The sequence below is a fragment of the Myotis brandtii genome, unplaced genomic scaffold, assembly GCF_000412655.1.
Source record: "Myotis brandtii unplaced genomic scaffold, ASM41265v1 scaffold2875, whole genome shotgun sequence".
Classification (NCBI taxonomy): Eukaryota; Metazoa; Chordata; class Mammalia; order Chiroptera; family Vespertilionidae; genus Myotis; species Myotis brandtii.
The window spans coordinates 67,153-86,685 of record NW_005360982.1 but is presented as its reverse complement, the minus strand read 5'-3'; the positions used below and the strand labels follow the sequence as shown (position 1 = coordinate 86,685).

At 42.6% G+C, this 19,533-nt stretch overlaps 1 protein-coding gene across 1 annotated transcript in view; it reads left to right on the top strand.

Moving 5' to 3' along the window:
• Positions 1-2,009: 2,009 nt before the first annotated feature.
• Positions 2,010-19,533, top strand: part of LOC102257094 (zinc finger protein 850-like) — a 33,246-nt gene continuing 15,722 nt past the window's right edge. Inside the window, exons 1-3 of the mRNA XM_014541997.1 lie at positions 2,010-2,028; positions 2,719-2,845; positions 10,360-11,976. Of these exons, the coding sequence (XP_014397483.1) occupies positions 2,812-2,845; positions 10,360-11,976 (1,651 nt within the window). The 5' untranslated portion in view covers positions 2,010-2,028; positions 2,719-2,811. The remainder of the gene's footprint in view (positions 2,029-2,718; positions 2,846-10,359; positions 11,977-19,533) is intronic.

Genomic DNA, 19,533 nt, shown 5'->3' with positions numbered 1-19,533 from the left:
CTGCAGACTCTCCCCTTGGTATGTTCCCATCTCTTGGATGTGGGGACCCTTGGGATACCCCCAATCCCTGTGTCCTGAGGGACGGGGCACAGGTGACACGAAGGGACTCCCATTTCTGGCAACCAGTGTAAGCAGGTGTGGGAGGTTAACCCAGGGCCGACACCAGCAGGTGCAAATGCTTGGAGGTGCCATGAAGCTGGGAATACGGGAGGCAGTGCAGATCTCCATTCTTTCCTTTTTCTATTTTTACTTTTTTATTTGAATAATTTGTTTTTAAATCCTCACCCGAGGATATGTTTATCGACTTGAGAGAGAGAAACATTGATGTAAGAAACATCGATCGCCTACACGTCCTGACCAGGAATCAAACCCCCAAACTAGGTCCGTATCTGCAATCTGTTGGCATACAGGACAGTGCTCCAACCACTGAACCACCTGCCAGGGCAGGTCTCCATTCTTTTTTTTTTTTTTTTTAAATATATTTTATTGATTTTTTACAGAGAGGAAGGGAGAGGGATAGAGAGAAACATCGATCAGCTGCCTCCTGCACGCAAGCAAGGTACATGCACTTGACCAGAATCGAACCTGGGACCCTTGAGTCCGCAGGCCAACGTTCTATCCGCTGAGCCAACCCGGTTAGGGCAGGTCTCCATTCTTTTTAAGAACGAAGAGCAGGGGGTCAGTAATCATACCTGTACTGTTGCTGCCTAAGAAGTGGGGCATCTGTTGTGGAGGCAGATGGAGGTTGGACAAGAAGGAGTTGGTCTCTCCTGGATGAAATCGGTTTCTTTTGGCTGCACATGGAGGACAGATTGTAGGGCTGAGGGAGGAGTCAGAGCCGAGGAGGAGGCAACTGCTCTAATCCAGATGGAAGTTGTTGGACAGGAGAGGTGACTGTGGCGGTGGAAGAAGTTGGATTCTGGGTCCATTTTTAAAGACGGGCCGTGTAGATTTTTGGATGTTGTAGGTGAGAGCGGGGGAGGGAAAGGAGGCGTTGGGAACAACCTCAGGATTTTTGGTCTTAGCGGCTGAAGCAATGGAGGCAGTCGATGTTGATGGTTGACCTGGATCAACCCATGATTTTGTGCGTTTGGGATTCTCAAAATAAATCCACTTTTCACCGCCAGTCACAATTCGATGCAAAAAAAGACTTTCTTTTGTGCCGTTGAAGCAACATTTTACTGATGACTTTTCGGTTTTCCATTTGTCTTTCCTTCAGTTGATGTGACACTTCCTTCCTTTAAAATCGTTCCCATTGCTTGTAAACAATCAGAAAATGTTTGCTGAGCAACGTTTAATCTTTCTGCAAGTTGTTTTTGAGTTTGACACGCATCTTCATCCAATAACGCTTGTCATTGTTGGTCTGAGAAGTTTCAGAGAACAGAGTGGCTAACGGGACACACAGGCCTGGAAATCTGGGAGGGTTTCATGATGGAGACATGCAAAAGGGATGGCTCTCATTGTGGCACCAGGGCGGTGATGGATCACATGTAAGAAGGGGAATGCAGTTCGTGGTGGTAATGCTAATTATGGGATCAGAAAGAAGAGAGTGCATGCTGAGGAGGGAGGCGATGGCGGGAATGGTGTGGGAGGGAGGTTGATCTGGCGGGGGGCGGGGGAAGCCCAGGCTTCCATGGGATAGCCACGAAGGCAGAGGAGCAATTAAGAGATGACACTACGCAAGGATGACATGCGAATTCGTGAAGTGTTCCATATTTAAAAAAAAAAAAAGAAAAAAAAAGAGATGACACTAGCCCTAGCCGGTTTGGGAGCTTCAGCCTGCGGACTGAAGGGTCCCGGGTTCGATTCCAGTCAAGGGCACATGCCCGGGTTGTGAGCTCGATCCCCAGTAGGGGGCGCGCAGGAGGCAGCTGATCAGTAGTTCTCTTTCATTATTGATGTTTCTCTCTCTCCCTCTCCCTTCCTCTCTGAAACCAGTAAAAATATATTTTTAAAAAAAGAGGAATGACACTAGAGGACAGGGCTTCTTGTTGATCCACTACTGTATGGATTCACCAGAACTTTGTGGTGAGTTTGGATGGAATCTGGGGAGTTTATACCTTGCCAGTGGGTAAGGTCTGGGACAAATGTGGTCATTGTGTCACTGTACCTGTAAGGGAGGTCGGGTGGAGGGAGGAGGTTGTGGCTGCTGTGTGGATATCAGGTACCGTGCAGAAAATAGAAGGGGGTTATCATCTGAAATTCACATGTGGTTCTGGGTGGCTAATATAGAAGTAAATATCAGAGGCGGGCAGGGAGGTCTTCAGAGTCTCATTTGGGGCTTTTCGTGGCTGGGAGATCCCTCAGAGGACTGGGATTGTGCACCCTTTGGGTGTCATGTGCCAAGTACATGGCTGAGTCCAGTGATATGCCTGTGGTATGGATCAGAAGGTGGCAGAGCTGTTGGACTGAACAAGCAATCAAATTTTTGGCTGTGTCTAAACCCCAGGTAAATTGTTTCTCAGGAGGGGTGCAGGCCCGGTTCAGAGCTTAGATAACATTTATCTGCGTTCTCCCCCTTTCCCCCCTACGCGTCAGGCTGTTGTTGCTGAGAGCGAGAACAGTGATTAATGGCACTGTGACAGATAGCATCACCGGCACCAGGGCCTGGTATCTCCTCTGAGGTGGGAGCCCTAGAGGATGAGCAATGGAAATATGTATGAGGAGTTGGGTACCGAGAGACACTGTTCATGGTTTTATTTGTTGAAATCCTGACAGGATCCTGTGACCTTTGAGGATGTCGCTCTGCACTTCTCCAAGGAGGAGTGGCGCCTCCTTGCTGAGGCTCAGAGAAGCCTGTACCTTGATGTGATGCTGGAGAACTTTGCACTTGTTTCCTCTCAAGGTAAGACCCTCACTCTCCCCAGTGACCTGGACTGGCCCCATGTCCCCCTTTCCCCAGGGGGCGCTCTGTCCTCACATGTGGACTGTGGGCTCTGCTTGCCTCCCTGGTTTTCTGGGCAGTTGCTGTCCTTGGTAGGGCCTGTTTGCACGGCCCTCATCTCTCCCTGCAGCCTGAATACATGCTGTACAGTCATAGGAGCCTAATGACCCACCTGGCTGGGCCATGTATCCAGGTAGATGGCACTTCAGTTCCCCCCCTTTTTTATTTGACATTTTCTTGTGCTGGCCTGTGCTGGCAATTACAGGCATCATCATGGTCATTATTTACCAGTCCCATAGGTTATTTTTTATTTATTTATTTTAATTTTTTGATATTTTTTATTGATTTCAGAGAGGAAGGGAGAGGGAGAGATAGAAACATCAATGATGACTGCCTTCTGCACGCCCCCTGCTGGGGATTGAGCCTACATTCCGGGCATGTGCCCTTGTCCAGAATCAAACCCGGGATCCTTCAGTCTGCAGGCCAATGCTCTATCCACTGAGCCACACCAGCTAGGGCTCCATGGGTTATTTTTTAAGACTGTCCTGGATGGTTCTATTTATAGTATTTAGATCTTTTTTTCTGGCTTTATTGAGGTATAATTGACAAATACTATTGTGCATATTTAAAATGTATAATGTGATTTATTGTACATATACATTGTGAAATGATTAGTACAATCAAATGAACACATCCATCACCTTACGTACGGGGCTGGATACTACTCATGGTTGCTTGGAATGTATCACCCATGATTGGAGAAGACTATTGTATTTACCTTTTTCATGTGTGAGATAACACTTAATATTTGGTTTCTTAGCAAATTTCAAGTATACAGTACAGCATTATTAACTACTAGAGGCCTGGTGCACGCAATTCGTGCAGTGGGGGGTTCCCTCAGCCCAGCCAGCCCCCTCTCCAATCTGGGACCCCTCGGGGGATGTCTGACTGCCGGTTTAGGCTTGATCCCAGGGATTGGGCCTAAACCGCAATCAGACATTCTTCTCACAATCCAGGACCATTGGCTCCTAACTGCCCCCCCTGCCAGCCTGATCACCCCGCCTGGTCACCCCTCACTGCTGCCCCCTTCCGGCCTGGTCACCCCACGCAGCCTGCTGTTCGGTCGTTACTATTACTGTGACAGTGTCCTGGGCAATTTGCATATTCCTCTATTATTAGTATAGTCACCATGTTTTACATTAGAGTCTCAGAACTTAATTTTGTAACTCACCAATATCTCCCCATTTCCCTTAACCCCCAGTCCCTGGCATTCTTTTTGTTTTTATGATTCAACTCTTTTTTCTAAGATTCCACATATAAGTGATATTATACAGTATTTGTCTTTCTCAGTCTGGCTTATTTCACTTTGCATTATGTCCTTCAGGTTCATTGATGTTGTTACAAATGCATGATTTTCTTTTTATGGCTGAATAACAGACCCACATCCATATAATGTGAAAGCATACTCAGACACTGACATTTCCAAATGTTAGGAATCTCCCTAAGTTTTTTCTCTGTTTCTTTTTTTTAAAATATATTTTATTGATTTTTTACAGAGAGGAAGGGAGAGGGATAGAGAGTTAGAAACATCAATGAGAGAGAAACATCGATCAGCTGCCTCCTGCACACCCTCTACTGGGGATGTGCTCGCAACCAAGGTACATGCCCTTGACCGGAATCGAACCTGGGACCCTTCAGTCCGCAGGCTGACGCTCCATCCACTGAGCCAAACCGGTTAGGGCTGCTGACAGATTCTTTAAGTAATTTCTTACCATTATTATGAATAATGCTGCAGTAAACATAGGAGTGCAAATACCTTTTTCAGATACTGATTTTTGTTTCTTTTGGATAAAGTATAACAGAAGTGGGATTGTTGGACCATATGGTAGTTCTATTTTGAATGTTTTGAGGAACTTCCCTACAGTTGGTCTTAATGGCTATATTGAGGTGCCGTCCTACAGTGTACAAAGGTTTCCTTTCTATCACATCCTGGTTAATACTTTTTATCTCTTGTTGTTGTTGTTTTTGTTAGTAGCCATCCTAACAGCTGTGAGGTGGTATCTCATGGTTTGAATTTGCATTTTTGTGGTATCTCTTTGCCATTTGTATGTCTTTGAATAAATGTCTATACACATCCTCTGCCATTTTTAATTGAATTGTTCTTTTGTTGTTGAATTGCTTGAGTTCTTTATATATGCATTCTGGATTTTTTTTCCTCACCTGAGGACAGGTTCATTGATTTATTTATTTAGAGAGATAGGGGAAGGGAGTAATGGAAGGAGAGAGAGAGGGAGAGAGAGAGAGAGAGAGAGAGAGAGAGGCGCGAGAGAGAGAGAGAGAGAGAGAGAGAGAGGCGCGAGAGAGAGAGAGAGAGAGAGAGAGAGAGAGGCGCTAGAGAGAGAGAGAGAAAGAAAGAGAGAAAGAGAGAGGGAGAAACATGGATGGGGTTGCCTCTCACACTCATTCCCCATCTGGGGCGGGGGATCGAGCCTGCAACCCAGGTATGTGCCCTGACTGGGAATTAAACCTGTGACCTTTTGGTTCATGGGACGACACTCCAACCAACTGAGCCATACCAGTCAGAGCTTTGTATTCTGGAATTAACCCCTTATTGGATACATCGTTTGCAAATATTTTCTCCTGTTTCTTGGGTTGCCTTTTTGTTTTGTTGATTATGCCTCTTGCTGTGTAGAAGCTTTCTGGTTTCATATAGCCCACTTGTTTATTTTTGCTTTTGTTGTCTGTGCTGTTGCTTTCATATCCAAAAAAATCATTGCCAACACCAATGTCAAGGAGCTTTTCCTTTACGTTTTCTTCTAAAAGTTTAACAATTTCAGGTCTTAAATATTTTTTACATTCAAGTTACTTTTAATTTTTGCACATAATTATCCGTTTATCTCATCACTTGTTTATTTTTCCTTTATTAATCAGAGAGAGAGAGAGAGAGAGAGAAACATCACTTTATTGTTCCACTTATTTATGCATTAATTGATTCATTCTTATTGTATGTACCCTGACCTGGGATCAAACCGCAACCTTGGTGTATTGGGATGATGCTGTAACCAAGTGAGCTACCTGGCCAGGGCTCATCATCATTTATTGAAGAGACTGTCCTTTCCTCATTGTGTGTTTTTGGGTCCCTCGTCAAAGATTATTTGACCATAGACGCATGGGTTTATTTCTGGGCTCTGCTGTTTTCCATTGGTCTATTTTTATGCCAGTACCATAGTGTTTTGATTACTTACAGCCTTGCAATATTTTGAAATAGGAAGTGCGTTTTTGAAATAGCTTTGCGTGTTTTTTTTTCTTTCTTTTCTTTTTTCTTTTTTTTAAGATTGCTGCCTGGCTGGCATCAACCTATGAATCAGGAGATCATGATTCCGTTCCCGGTCAGGGCACATGCCCGGGTTGCCAATCAATGATTCTCATCGTTGATGTTTCTGTCTCTCTGTCCCTCTCTCTCCCTCTCCAAAATCAATAAAAACATGTATATATTTTTTTAAAAGATTGCTTTGGCTATTTGGATTTTTTGTGTGTGGTTCCATATGGATTTTAGGATCACCCTCCCTTCTTATTGAATTTATTGGGGTGACACTGGTTAACAAAATAACACTGGCTTCAATTCTATAATACACCATCTGTCCACTATGTTCATCATCCTAAGTCTAGTGGGTTCTTTTTTCTGTATCCATGAAAAATGTTATTGGAATTTTGATATGAATTACATAGAATCTGTAGATCACACTGGGGAGATTACCTGGGTAAAATGGACATAACAATATTCTTTCAATCCAAAAACACTGGATATTTTTCTATTTATTTGTGACTTATTCAATAATTTTCAGAATAAAGATCTTTCACCTCCTAGGTTAAATTTATTCCTGAGTATTTTTTATGCTATTTTTTTTTATTGTTAATCCTCACATCAGGATATTTTTTCATGGATTTATTTTTTTAAATATGCTTTTATTTATTTTAGAGAGGAAAGGAGATGAGAAAGAGATAGAAACACTCATGAGAGAGAAACATCATTTGGCTGCCTCCCGCACGTCCCCTATTGGGGATCAAGATCCCAAACCCAGCATGTGCTCTACCTGAATCTAACCAGGAACCAATGTGGTGACCTCTTGGTGCATGGGACGACCTTCACTCCATTGAAGGGCATTGATGCTATTTTAAATGGGATTTTAAAAATTTTCTTTGCAGATAGTTTATTATTAGTGTATATAAACACAGCTGTCTTAAAATTTTTCTAATACATTTTGTTTGTTTTGTTTTTAGTTGTTTTTAGAAGATATTTATTAAATCTGGGGACAGTGAAACAAGGAAGGGCCTAGGATAGAAGAAGCAACAGGAGAGGGACTAGGTGGGGAAATGAGCTGAGCCAGGCCACTTTGGCTCACTAAGAAGTCAGAAAATGTGGCTTTGGGGACAGGCTTAGGGGGTTGGCCTGGACAAGCTGCTGCCGCCATTGCTCCCTGGTTGCAAGTCTCAGGGGTTCCCTTTTTGTTTAGGAGATGCATGGGTATGGAGAAAGAATAGAGGAAAGAGAAAGACACAGGTGTTTTCCTGGGAGGGAAAATAATAGGTTGTTTGTTTTTATAGAGGAGGGAGGGAGAGGCACAGAGAGAGAGAAACATTGATTTGTTGTTCCACTTGTTTACTAGTATGCATTCACTAGAGGCCCGATGCACGAAATTCATGCAAGAGTAGGCCTTCCTTTCCTGGCTGCCAGCTCCAGCTTCCGTCTGGCACCCTGGCTTCGTCTGGAAGGTCATTCAGAAGGACATTTGGTCTCATTAGCATATTATGCTTTTATTATGATAGATTGGTTACTGTTTAAAAAATATATATATATTACATATATATATATATATTCATTTCAGAGAGGAAGGGAGAGGGGGAGAGAGAGAGAAACATCAATGATGAGAATCATTGATTGGTCGCCTCCTGTATGTCCCCCACTGGGAATCGAGCCCGCAACCCAGGCATGGGCCCTTGAATCTGACCCAGGACCCTTCAGTCCACAGGCCAACGCTCTATCCACTGAGCATGGTTGATGCTTTTTATGTGCCCTGATCGAAGATTGAACCTGCAACCTTGGCATATTGGGATGACTCTAACCAACTTAGCTAACTGGCCGTGGCAACTGAGTTTTGTATATTGATTTTTTTTTTTTTAATCCTGCAACTTTACTGAATTCATTGATTAATTCTAAGGGTGTTTTGGTGGAGTCTTTAGTGTTTTCTATATGTAAGATGATGTCATCTGCAAACAGACAGTTTTCCTTCTTCCATTCTAATTTGGGTGTTCTTTATTTTACTTTCCTACTAGAGGCCCAATGCACAAAATTTGTGCATGGGTAGGGTCCTTATGCCTGTCCAGCGATCAGGACCGATCTGAGGGGCAACCGGTGGGGTAATCGGGGCCCCCTGCTCACCCCCGCAGTAGCCTGGCACCACCCGCTCACCTGCTCCATCGTCCTGCTGCAGTCCCACTCTCGTCAGGGCCCATCGGGGCCGGCAGTGCCTCCACTGCCGCCCACTGCCAGCGCCCAGTCGCTGACACCCACCATGTTCCGCGCCACCCCCTGGTGGTCAGCGCACATCTAACTCCCGGTTGGTCAAACTCCCGCCCGTGGGGATACTTCGAATAATTAGCCTTTTATTAAATAGCATTGCATTCCAGTACTACCAGTTGTGATATCTCCTTTTATTTCTGATCTTATGTGTCTTTTCACTTAGTTTATCTAAATGCTTATCAATTTGTTTATCCTTTCAAAATACCAATTCTTTTTTATGAATCTTTTCAGTTGTTTTTCTCTCTCTCCTTTTCACTTATTTCTGCTATCTTTGTTATTTGCTTTCTTTACTAACTTTGACCTTAGTTTGTTGTTTTTTTCTTCTTCTTTTTTTAATCCTCACCCAAGGATTTTTCCATTGATTTTTAGAGAGAGAGTGGAATAGAGAGGGAAAGATGGAGAGAAATATCGATGTGAGAGAAACACATTGATTTGTTGCTCTCTGCACGGGCCCTGACTAGGGCAAGGGCCAAGGAGGAGCCTGCAACTGAGGTAGTAACCTTGACCAAAATTGAACCTGAGACCCTTCGGTCTGCAGGCAGACACCCTGTCCACTGAACCAAACCTGCGAGGGTTGTTGTTGTTTTTTATACCTTAAAATATAAAGGCAGGTTGTTTGAGATCTTTCTTTTATCTTAAGGTAGGCATTTATTACTATAACCTTACCTCTGCTTCTTTTGTTGCATTTTGGTGTGTTATGTTTCCATTTTCATTTGTCTGAATATGTATTTTTGATATCTTTGACCCATTGATTTTTCAGGAGTTTGTTGCTTAAATTTTACATATTTCTTATTTTCCAGCTTTCTTCCTCTGATGATTTCCAGTTTCATGCCATGTTGTTTGGAAAAGACATTTGATATGATTTCAGCCTTCTTAAGTTTGTTAACACGTTAAGTGCCAAACCTGTTTTGTCTTCCAGATGGAAAGTATAGTGTCAGTCACCGGTGACTGACTGGGTTCTTAACATGTTAAGACTTGTTTTGTGACCTAATATGATTTGTTATATGTTCATTTTGCACTTGAGAAGAATGTGTATTCTGCTCCATGTTCTGTATATATCTGTTGTCTTTCAATTTTTTATTTATTGATTTTAGAAAGGGCAGAGGAAGAGAGGGAGAAATACTGATTTTTTGTTCCACTTATTTATGAATCAATTCATTGGTTGATTCTTTTTATTTTATTTTATTTTATTGATTTTTTACAGAGAGGAAGGGAGAGGGATAGTTAGAAACATCGATGAGAGAGAAACACCGATCAGCTGCCTCCTGCACACTCCCCACTGGGGATGTGTCCGCAACTAAGGTACATGCCCTTGACCGGAATCGAACCCAGGACCCTTGAGTCCACAGGCCGACGCTCTACCCACTGAGCCAAACCAGTCAGGCGATTGGTTGATTCTTGTATGTACCCAGACCAGGTATTGAACCTGCAATCTTGGCATATCAGGACCACACTGTAACCAAATGAGCTACCTGGCCAGGGCCAGGTCCATTTGCTCTTAAGAAAAGTTTAGATTCGATATTCTTTTGCTTATATTTTTGTCTGGGTGATCTATCCATTGTTGAAAGTGGAGTATTGAAGTCACCAACTATTATTGCATTGCTGTCTATTTCTTTCTTCAGATCAGTTAGTACTTCTTAAATATAGTTAGGTGCTCTGATATTGGTTACATATGTACTTTTATAACAGTTACATTTTCTTGATGACTTGGCTGCTTTATCATTATATAAAGAAGTTCTTTGTCTCTTGTGACAGTTTTTGACTTAAAGTCATGTTATCTGACATAATCATAGTTACCCTTGCTCTTTTTTGGGGAACTTTTACACATTTGTGGTTGGGTTGCCCCTTGCCAATAAAGTCATTGTGTAATTTACCATCATTTCTTTGCACTTAGGTTGCTGTTGTGGAACAAAGAATGTGGAGGCACCATCTGAACAGAGCATTCCTGTGGGAGTGTCACAGGCCAGGACTTCAAGGGAATCTCAGTCTTCCCAGAAGACCCACCCCTGTGAGATGTGTGGTCCAGTCTTGACAGATATCTTCCGTTTGACTGAGCACCAGGAAACACTGCACAGACTGAGGTGTGGGGCATGTGGAAAACAATTTTATTTCAGTGCAAACTGTCAACATGACCAGGAGCAGCTCACGGGAGAGAAACTCCTCCTAAGTATTGTGGATAGATCCTCATTTGTAAAGAGCTGCAATTTCCATGTGTCACAGAAGCCCTCTACCTGTGAGGGGGTTGGAAAGGACTGCCTGACCTCCTCAGGACATCTCCAACAAGCCACTCACACCGGAGAGAAACCAAACAAGATCTCCAAAAGTAGGGGGACTCTTCAGCACAGAAAAAGTAACTATACTAGTGAAGAATGTGAGAAAGCCTTCAGTCCCAAACACGCACATGTTCAGGACTCGGGAGTGCACATTGAAAAACAGTGTTTTGTGTGCCGTGAGTGTGGGAAAACATTCAGGTACAAATCCTCATTTGTTATTCACCAGAGAGTCCATGATGATGACAGAATTCATGTATGTGATGACTGTGGGAAATCCTTTAGGGGAAGCTCAGCCTTCACTCAACACCGAAGAATTCATTCTGCGGCGAGGCAGCACAAGTGCGGCAAATGCGGGAAATCCTTTAACCAAAAATTTGTCCTCATTTATCCTCAGAGAAGCCACACTGGAGAAAGTTGTTACGTCTGCTGTGAATGTGCACCATCTTTCAGGCAAAGCTCTGCTCTTATTCCACAACAACAGACAGTTTATTCTGGAGAAATGAGTTTTGAGTGCACCGAATGCGGGAAATTCTTTAAACGGAAATTGGACCTCATTGAACACGGGAGAGTTCATACAGGAGAGAGGCCTTATGAGTGTAATGAATGTGGGAAGTCTTTTACTTCCAGCTCTGCCCTCCGTTATCATCAGCGAGTTCACAGTGGAGAAAAGCCTTATAGTTGCAATGAATGTGGGAAGTCTTTTACCTCTAGCTCTGGCCTCCGTTATCATCAGAGAGTTCATACAGGAGAACGGCCATTTGAGTGTAGTCATTGTGGGAAATCTTTTACTCAAATAAATCACCTCATTATACACCGAAGAATTCACACAGGGGAAAGGCCTTATGAGTGCAGTGAGTGTGGAAAATCCTTTAGCCACAAATCTTATCTCTCCCAACATCAGAGAGTTCACACTGGAGAAAAGCCCTTTGAATGTAGTGAATGTGGGAAATCTTTCACCTCTGGCTCTGCCCTCTGTTATCATCAGAGAGTTCACTCCGGAGAAAAACCCTATGAGTGCAGTGAATGTGGGAAATCTTTTACCAATGGACCAATACTCATTCGACACCGCAGAGTTCACACAGGAGAAAGGCCTTATAAATGCAGTGAATGTGGGAAAACTTTCACCCAAAGAAATCATCTCAATATACACCAGAGAGTTCACACAGGAGAGAGGCCTTATGAGTGTCGTGAATGTGGAAAATGCTTTACCTCTGGCTCCTCCCTTCGTTATCATCAGAAAGTTCACATTGGAGAAAGGCCTTTTGAGTGTAATGAATGTGAGAAGTCATTTATCTCTAGCTCCGCCCTCCGTTGTCATCACAGAGTTCACACAGGAGAAAGGCCTTTTGACTGCAACGAATGTGGGAAATCTTTTAGGGATAGTTCCCAGTTGAATCAACACCAGAGGGTTCACACGGGAGAAAAACCTTACGAATGTACTGATTGTGGGAGAACCTTTAGCCAGAATTCGTACCTCTCTAAACACAGGAGAATTCACACTGGAGAAAGGCCTTATGAGTGCAGTGAATGTAGGAAGTCTTTTACTTCTGTCTCTGCCCTTGGATATCATCAGAGAGTTCACACAGGAGAAAGGCCTTACAAGTGCAATGAATGTGAGATGAGTTTTACAAATAGCTCCATACTCATTCGACACCGTAGAGTTCACACAGGAGAAAAGCCTCATGAGTGCAGTCAATGTGGGAAATCCTTTACCCAAAGAATTCACCTCATTATTCACCAGAGATCTCACACAGGAGAAAGGCCTTACGAATGCAGTGAATGTGGGAAATCTTTTACTTCTCGTTCCACCCTCCAATATCATCAGAGAGTTCACACGGGAGAACGGCCTTTTGATTGCATTGCATGTGGCAAATTTTTTAGCCGAAAATCTAACCTCGCTCAGCACATGAGAGTTCACACTGGGGGAAGGCCTTAGATGTGTAGGCCTTCCAAGGTGGTTTTGTTTGTTTGCTTGTGTTTTTTGTTTTCAGTGTTAGTAACACTGGAGGAAACACTGAGGTTCCGTTTGTCTGAATTTAATTTCAGGCATAAAACATCAACAGTAGGGAGGTTCCCCGTAAGTTTTAGTTATGTGGGAAGCATATGTGTCTACGTTGCACTTTCTGATCTACACACATCTCTTGCCAGATTTATGTCACTACAGATGTTTCTGGTCGAAGCTGTTTCACCGATAACATCTAGAAGATTCCCACAGTTTGCATCAGTCACCAGACTAATGTGCTCAAGGCAGCTTACTCTGTTTCTTGGTTTGTTGGAGGAAATTAGAAATGGCCTGAGCACTTAGGGGACCTGCATTCTGTTCACTCCGAATAGTTGGGGAATGGACCTGACTCGGTGATAACCCAGAGAACGTCATCTGAATTCAGCTGGCAGCTTGAGAAGGACTTTTTCAGGGACCTGGTTTCCTTGGATACCTGTGACGAACATTTCCAATTTCCAAGTCACCAATGCAAGAAGTACCAGGTCCGTCTTCCTTTGGTTTGTAAAATAATGAGTATCTTACTGTTTTAAGGACTCTTCAATCTTGGGTATCCTAGTTAATGTGTGGCATAACTTATAAGCAAATTTGGGTTCTACAAACAACATTTTATTGGGGGGACTCAAAATTCCTCTGTATCACAGGGGATGTCCTGGTGACAGAAACTAGCTCACCAGGTTTTTGGCAAATTTGCGTTACTGTTCACATCCTTTGAGGAAAGGTTGCAGGGCTTTCTGGTCATGTGAAGCCTAAATGCTATGAACTTTAGGAGCCTCAGAAATCACCCTAAGGAGGGTCAGGTGTTGCAACCTCAAGTGCTTCTGGGAGCAGCATTAATTTATACCTTGTTTACAAGGTATGTCAATAGTTTTGAAGGGAATTATTTTTCAAGTTCTTATAAAGAGCCATGTGCCCATATGTCTACAATTACGTGGTTGATGGCAACTGGTGTGGGGACGTAGGGGTGAGGGGAAAACCACGATTTCTACAGAATCACTGGCCTAATTGGTATTGTTGGAGACTGCATCCAACTGGATGGAATGTGCCTCTTCTAAATGTGCATCCAGAAATGTTTCTGCGAAAAAGAATGTATCTGTGTACACAAATCTGAGGATCTCCAGGCGTGTTTATCTTCTGTGACTTACATCATTTTCATCGAAGATAATCAAAAGATTTTTAGGCCTGGACAGTATTGCTCAGTGGTTGAGCATTGACCTATGAACCAAGAGGTCACAGTTTGATTCCTGGTCAGGGCACATGCCTGGCTTGTGAGCTAGATCCCCAGTAGGGCATGCGCAGGAGGCAGCCAATCAGTAATTCTCGTCATTTTAATTTTTTTGTTGTTGATCTTCACCCAAGGATATTCTTCCATTGATCTTTTTTACAGAGAGGGAAAGACAGAGAAATATTGATGTGAGAGAAACACATCTACTGGTTGCCTTCTGCATGGGACCTGACCATCGGGAAGTAGCTTGCAACCAAGGTACATGCCCTTTACCAGAATTGATCCCAGGAACCTTTGGTCCACAGGCTGATGCGCTACCCACTGAGCTAACAGGCTAGGGTTGATTCTCATTGCTGTTTCTATCTCTATTTTTTACAAAAAAAATTTGTGGACCGGCTGGCATGGCTCAGTGGTTGAGTGTTGATCTATGAACCAGGAGGTCATGGTTTGATTCCCGGTCAGAGCACATGCCCAGGTTGCAAGCTCGATCCCCAGTACGGGGCCTGCGGAAGGCCACCAATCAATGATTCTCTAATCATTGATGTTTCTGTCCCTTCTCCCTTCCTCTCTGAAATCAATAAAGATATATTTAAAAAATAAAAGAAAATGTCAACACTTTTGTATGTGTGAATTTCTATAGGGTCTCAGATGTTCACCTCAAGACCATTGATGCCCAGGCAGGAAATCAAAGATAAAGAAAAGGGGTCACATTCCAGGGATATGACATTTGTTACCCAGCCGGCATTCCTGTTGATTTCAATGGAAGTCCATTGTTTGATATACTTGTTGTCACTAAGAAAGACTGACCCCCAGGGGTTATGAGGACGTGGATTGAATATAGAGTTGCAAACTGTATTTTTAAAGAGTTGAAGATAATTTTTTTAATCTTGAGACATTTTAAAAAATCTTTATTAGTATGGTATAATATACATGTGGTAAATGACATTTTAAGTATAATATCTGATGAATTTTGACATGTATTAAGCTGAAACCATCACCATAGTCATAATACTAACCATATGTGTTACTATTTACTTCATGTCCTTTTATAATCTCTCCTTGTCATTAATTTACTTTTCATTTTAATAGCTGACTTTGCATTTCATAGAATTTATATGATGGCAATAAAAGTGGATTTTCTGCCTTCAGTTCTGTTGCATAAATAGTTGAAGATGTATTTAATGATGTATTAGTACCTCTTCATTTCTTTTCCAGAGAAATACTATCTTTGAGTATATTACCTTCAAATATATAAACCATTAGTTTATCCATTCATTTTGTACATGCACATTGGGTTATTTCTACTTTTTGACTATTGAAAATAAATCTGGGCCCTGGCTGGGTAGCTCAGTTTGTTAGAGCGCTCTCCTGATATGTCAAGGTTGCGGGTTCAATCCCCTTTCAGGGCACATTGGGGAATCAACCAATAAATGCATAAACATTGGAAAAACAAATGTATGTTTCTGTCTCTATTACTGTCTATCTCTAAAATAAATAGATTTTTAACATCGATGAGAGAGAAACATCGATCAGCTGCCTCCTGCACATCTCCCACTGGGGATGTGCCCGCAACCCAGGTACATGCCCTTGACCGGAATCGAACCTGGGACCCTTGAGTCCACAGGCCGACGCTCTATCCACTGAGCCAAACCGGTTACGGCAGATTTTTATTTATTTTTAAATAGATTTTTAAAAATAAAGCTGGTACAAGCGTATGTGTATCATTATATAGATATGTTTTTGTTTACTTTTGTCAATAACTCAGTGAATAGTCTGAGTCCTGTGAATATTTAACTTAACAGTATTAGCAAGTTGTGGTATAAACTGATTATACTTTTTACATTTTTCCAGCAATTTATGAGGGAGTCAGTTCCTCTACATCAGTGATGGCGAACCTATGACACGCGTGTCAGAGGTGACACGCGAACTCATTTTTTTGCTTGATTTTTCTTTGTTAAATGGCATTTAAATGTGTAAAATAAATATCAAAAATATACTTTTTTTTTTTTTTACTATGGTTGCAAATATCAAAAAATTTCTATATGTGACACGGCACCAGAGTTAAGTTAGGGTTTTTCAAAATGCTGACACGCTGAGCTCAAAAGGTTCGCCATCACTGCTCTACATCCTAGAGAATATTTGGTTTGGTCAATCATTCTTTATTTCAACCCTTTTTATAACTTTGTTGTGCTACACACTGTTATTTGATTTCATTTCCCAACAGATTTATGGGGAGCCTTTTTTTTCAGATGTGTATTTGCTACATATCTGTATATTGGGTAAAATGTGTGATCATATGTTCAGCCTAATTGGCTATCAATTTTGGCTATTTTCATGTATTTATTTGTTATATCTTTTTTTTTAAAAGAACAGTAAACCCTGGTTAGTTTGGCTCAGTGGATAGAGCATTGGCCTGCAGACTGAAGGGTACAGGGTTGGATTCCAGTCAAGGACACATGTCTGGCTGCTGGATCCCCAGTAGGGGGGTGTGCAGTGGCAGCCAATCAATGATTCTCTTATGTTTCCATCTTTCCCTCTCCCTTCCTCTCTGAAATCAATTAAAAAAAACAAAACACTTTCCTGAGCCGAGGTCAAATCACTAGGAACAACTGGTGTGGGTTGCCACCAACAGCTCTAGCAATTTAATTTAACCTGAAGAGGGCGTCATAGGAATCTCTGTTTTTATTTTGTCTTTTAAATTCTTATTTATTATTTCTAAATTTTAATTGATTGATTTGAGAGAGGGAAGGAGAGAAAGAAACGTTCATTTTTAGTTGTTGCTGTTTCACTTTTTAAAATCTTTACCCAAGGATATGTTTGTTGGTTTTTAGAGAGAGGAAGGAAGAACCATTGATCCATTGACTCCCCTATGTGCCCCAACACGAGATCAAACCTGCAACCCAGGTATGTGCCCTGATTGGGAATTGAACCCGAAAACATTTGGTGTACAGGAGGATGCTCCAACCAAGTGAGCACTCAGCCAGGGCTTGGCCCACTCACTGATGCATTCATTAGTAGATTCTTTTATGTGCCCTGACCAGAGACCCAACGCACAACCTTGGCATATTGGGATGACACTCTAACCCACTGAGGGACCCAGCTAAAGTAAAATTGTTACTTATTGACTTTAGATAGAGTGTCAGTGAGAGAAAGAGAGGAACATCAATTTGTCCAATTTATTTATGCATTCGTTGGTCGGTGTTTGTATGATCCACAACTTTGGCATATCGCGATGACACTCAAACAATGAGTTTTCCCAGCCATGATTGATTTATGGTGTCAAAAAGTAAAATTCAATGGAGTAAATTTAAAGATCTAATTGGCTTTAAGTGATTGATAAATGGGCAGCACCCCACTAGCAAACTGAAGGGTATATTCAGAGTTGTAAAAAAATGGGACATTTTTATTGGTAGAAACGGGAAAGGTGGGGACTAAGAAGTTAAGAGAGTGCCTTGTTTCAGGCCATCACCTTCACTTAGGCCGCAGCGGTTCTCAACCTGTGGGTCACGACCCCTGAAAATACATCCTGCATATCAGATATTTACATTAAGATTCATAACAGTAGCAAAATTACAGTTATGAAGTAGCAACGAAAGTAATTTTATGGTTGGGGGTCACCACAACATGAGGAACTGTATTAAAGGGTCACAGCATTAGGAAGGTTGAGAACCACTGATAGGGTAAGACAGAGGTCTTATATAAAAGGTTTTACAGGAGCGAAGCAATTAGCCAAACTAAAAATCAGTATTTTTGAGAAGGGACGCCTTTTCTTTCGGGGAAAAAAGACCTGGAAGAATTTTTTTTAATATATTTTATTGATTTTAGAGAAGAAGGGAGAGGGAGAGAGAGATAGAAACATCAATGATGAGAGAGAATCATTAATTGGCTGCCTCCTGCACACCCCTTACTGGGGATCAAGCCCACAACCCAGGCATGTGCCCTTGGCCTGAATCGAACCTGAGACGCTCTATCCATTGAGCCAAGCCAGCAAGGGCCCACCTGGAAGAATTTTTATAAGATTGCCTCTTTTACCAATGGGGGATGGAAAGGGATTATGAGACACTTCACATTCCTGGTGCTTTATTGAACCATTTAACACTGGATGATTAAGATTGTTTCTGGGAGAGGGGGAAACTGCATTCTATTAGGTGTTAAACTAGGTGGGGTCATGGGCTTTCAGCATAAGTGTTGCCATTTGGGACCTCTGGCTTTCTGTTGAAAAACAGCCTGTTGTGTCCAGCTGGTGTGGCTCACTGTCTGGGCGGGCCCCCATGCATCAAGGGGTCCCCAGTTCCATTCGGGTCCTGTCACATGCCCAGCTAGATCCCCCAGTTGAGGGTGTGCAGGAGTGTTTCTTTCTCATGGATGTTTTGTCACACTCCCTCTCTCTCTAAATTCAATTTTAAAAACGTATTTAAAATAAATAAAAAAACATATTAAATATATAGCCTGTTGTGCCCTAGTTGGTGTGGCTCAGTGGATAGAGCACCAGCCTGGGGACTGAAGGGTCCTGGGTATGATTCCGGTCAAGGGCACATGCCCGGTTGCAGGCTCCATCCCCAGTGTGGGGCGTGCAGAAGGCAGCCGATCCATGATTCTATCTCATCATGGATGTTTCTATCTCTTTCTCTCCCTTCCTTTCTCTGAAATCAATAAAAAATATATTGGAAAATATATATATATATAGCCTGTTCTGTCTTTGAGGAGTCCACAATATAATTAGAAAAGAGGATCAGAGTGATTATTTCCATCCAATATGACTAGAACCATGACAGAGACAAGCACAGGATAGCACTGGGCCCTAGGGGAGGGTACCTCACACAGACAGGAAAAGGTAATTAGAAAGACTCCTAGAGTACATGCCCTTGACCAGAATCAAACCTGGGACCCTTTAGTCCCCAGGCCAACACTCTATCCACTGAGCCAAACCCGTCAGGGCTCTTCTCCTCTTTTCTTTTTCCCTAGTGGTTCTCAACCTTACTAATGCCGGGACCCTTTAGTACAGTTCCTCATGTTATGGGGAACCCCGATTTCATTGTTACAAATTGAACATAATTAAAGCATAGCAATTAATCACAAAAACAATATGTAATTACATATGTGTTTTCCGATGGTCTTAGGCGACCCCTGTGAAAGGGTCGCGACCCACAATTTCAGAACCGCTGCAAGAAGGAACGATCCCCAGTTGGGGGTGTGCAGGAGGCAGCTGATCAATGATTCTCTCTCATCATTGATGTTTCTATCTCTCTCTCCTTCTCCCTTCCTCTCTGAAATCAGTAAATATATTTTAAAAAATTGAAATAAAAAATAAAATCAATAACAACAAAAAAGTCCTAGTAGCTCTCCAGGGAGAAATCTGTGGCCCTTGGAGCGCTAGGAACTACATTTCCCAGAAGAACGTGCGCTGAGTCGAGCCAGTGACGGATCGGGGTAAAGGCATTTCCGGGAATTGGGGCGGGACTTCCGGCATCGTCCTCCTCGCGGCCATATTGGCTGCTCCTCGGAGTCTTTGCTGCCTTTGGGGGCCTGTGTGTAGGTTTTCAGGCGGCGGAACGGAAACGGCGCCCAGGA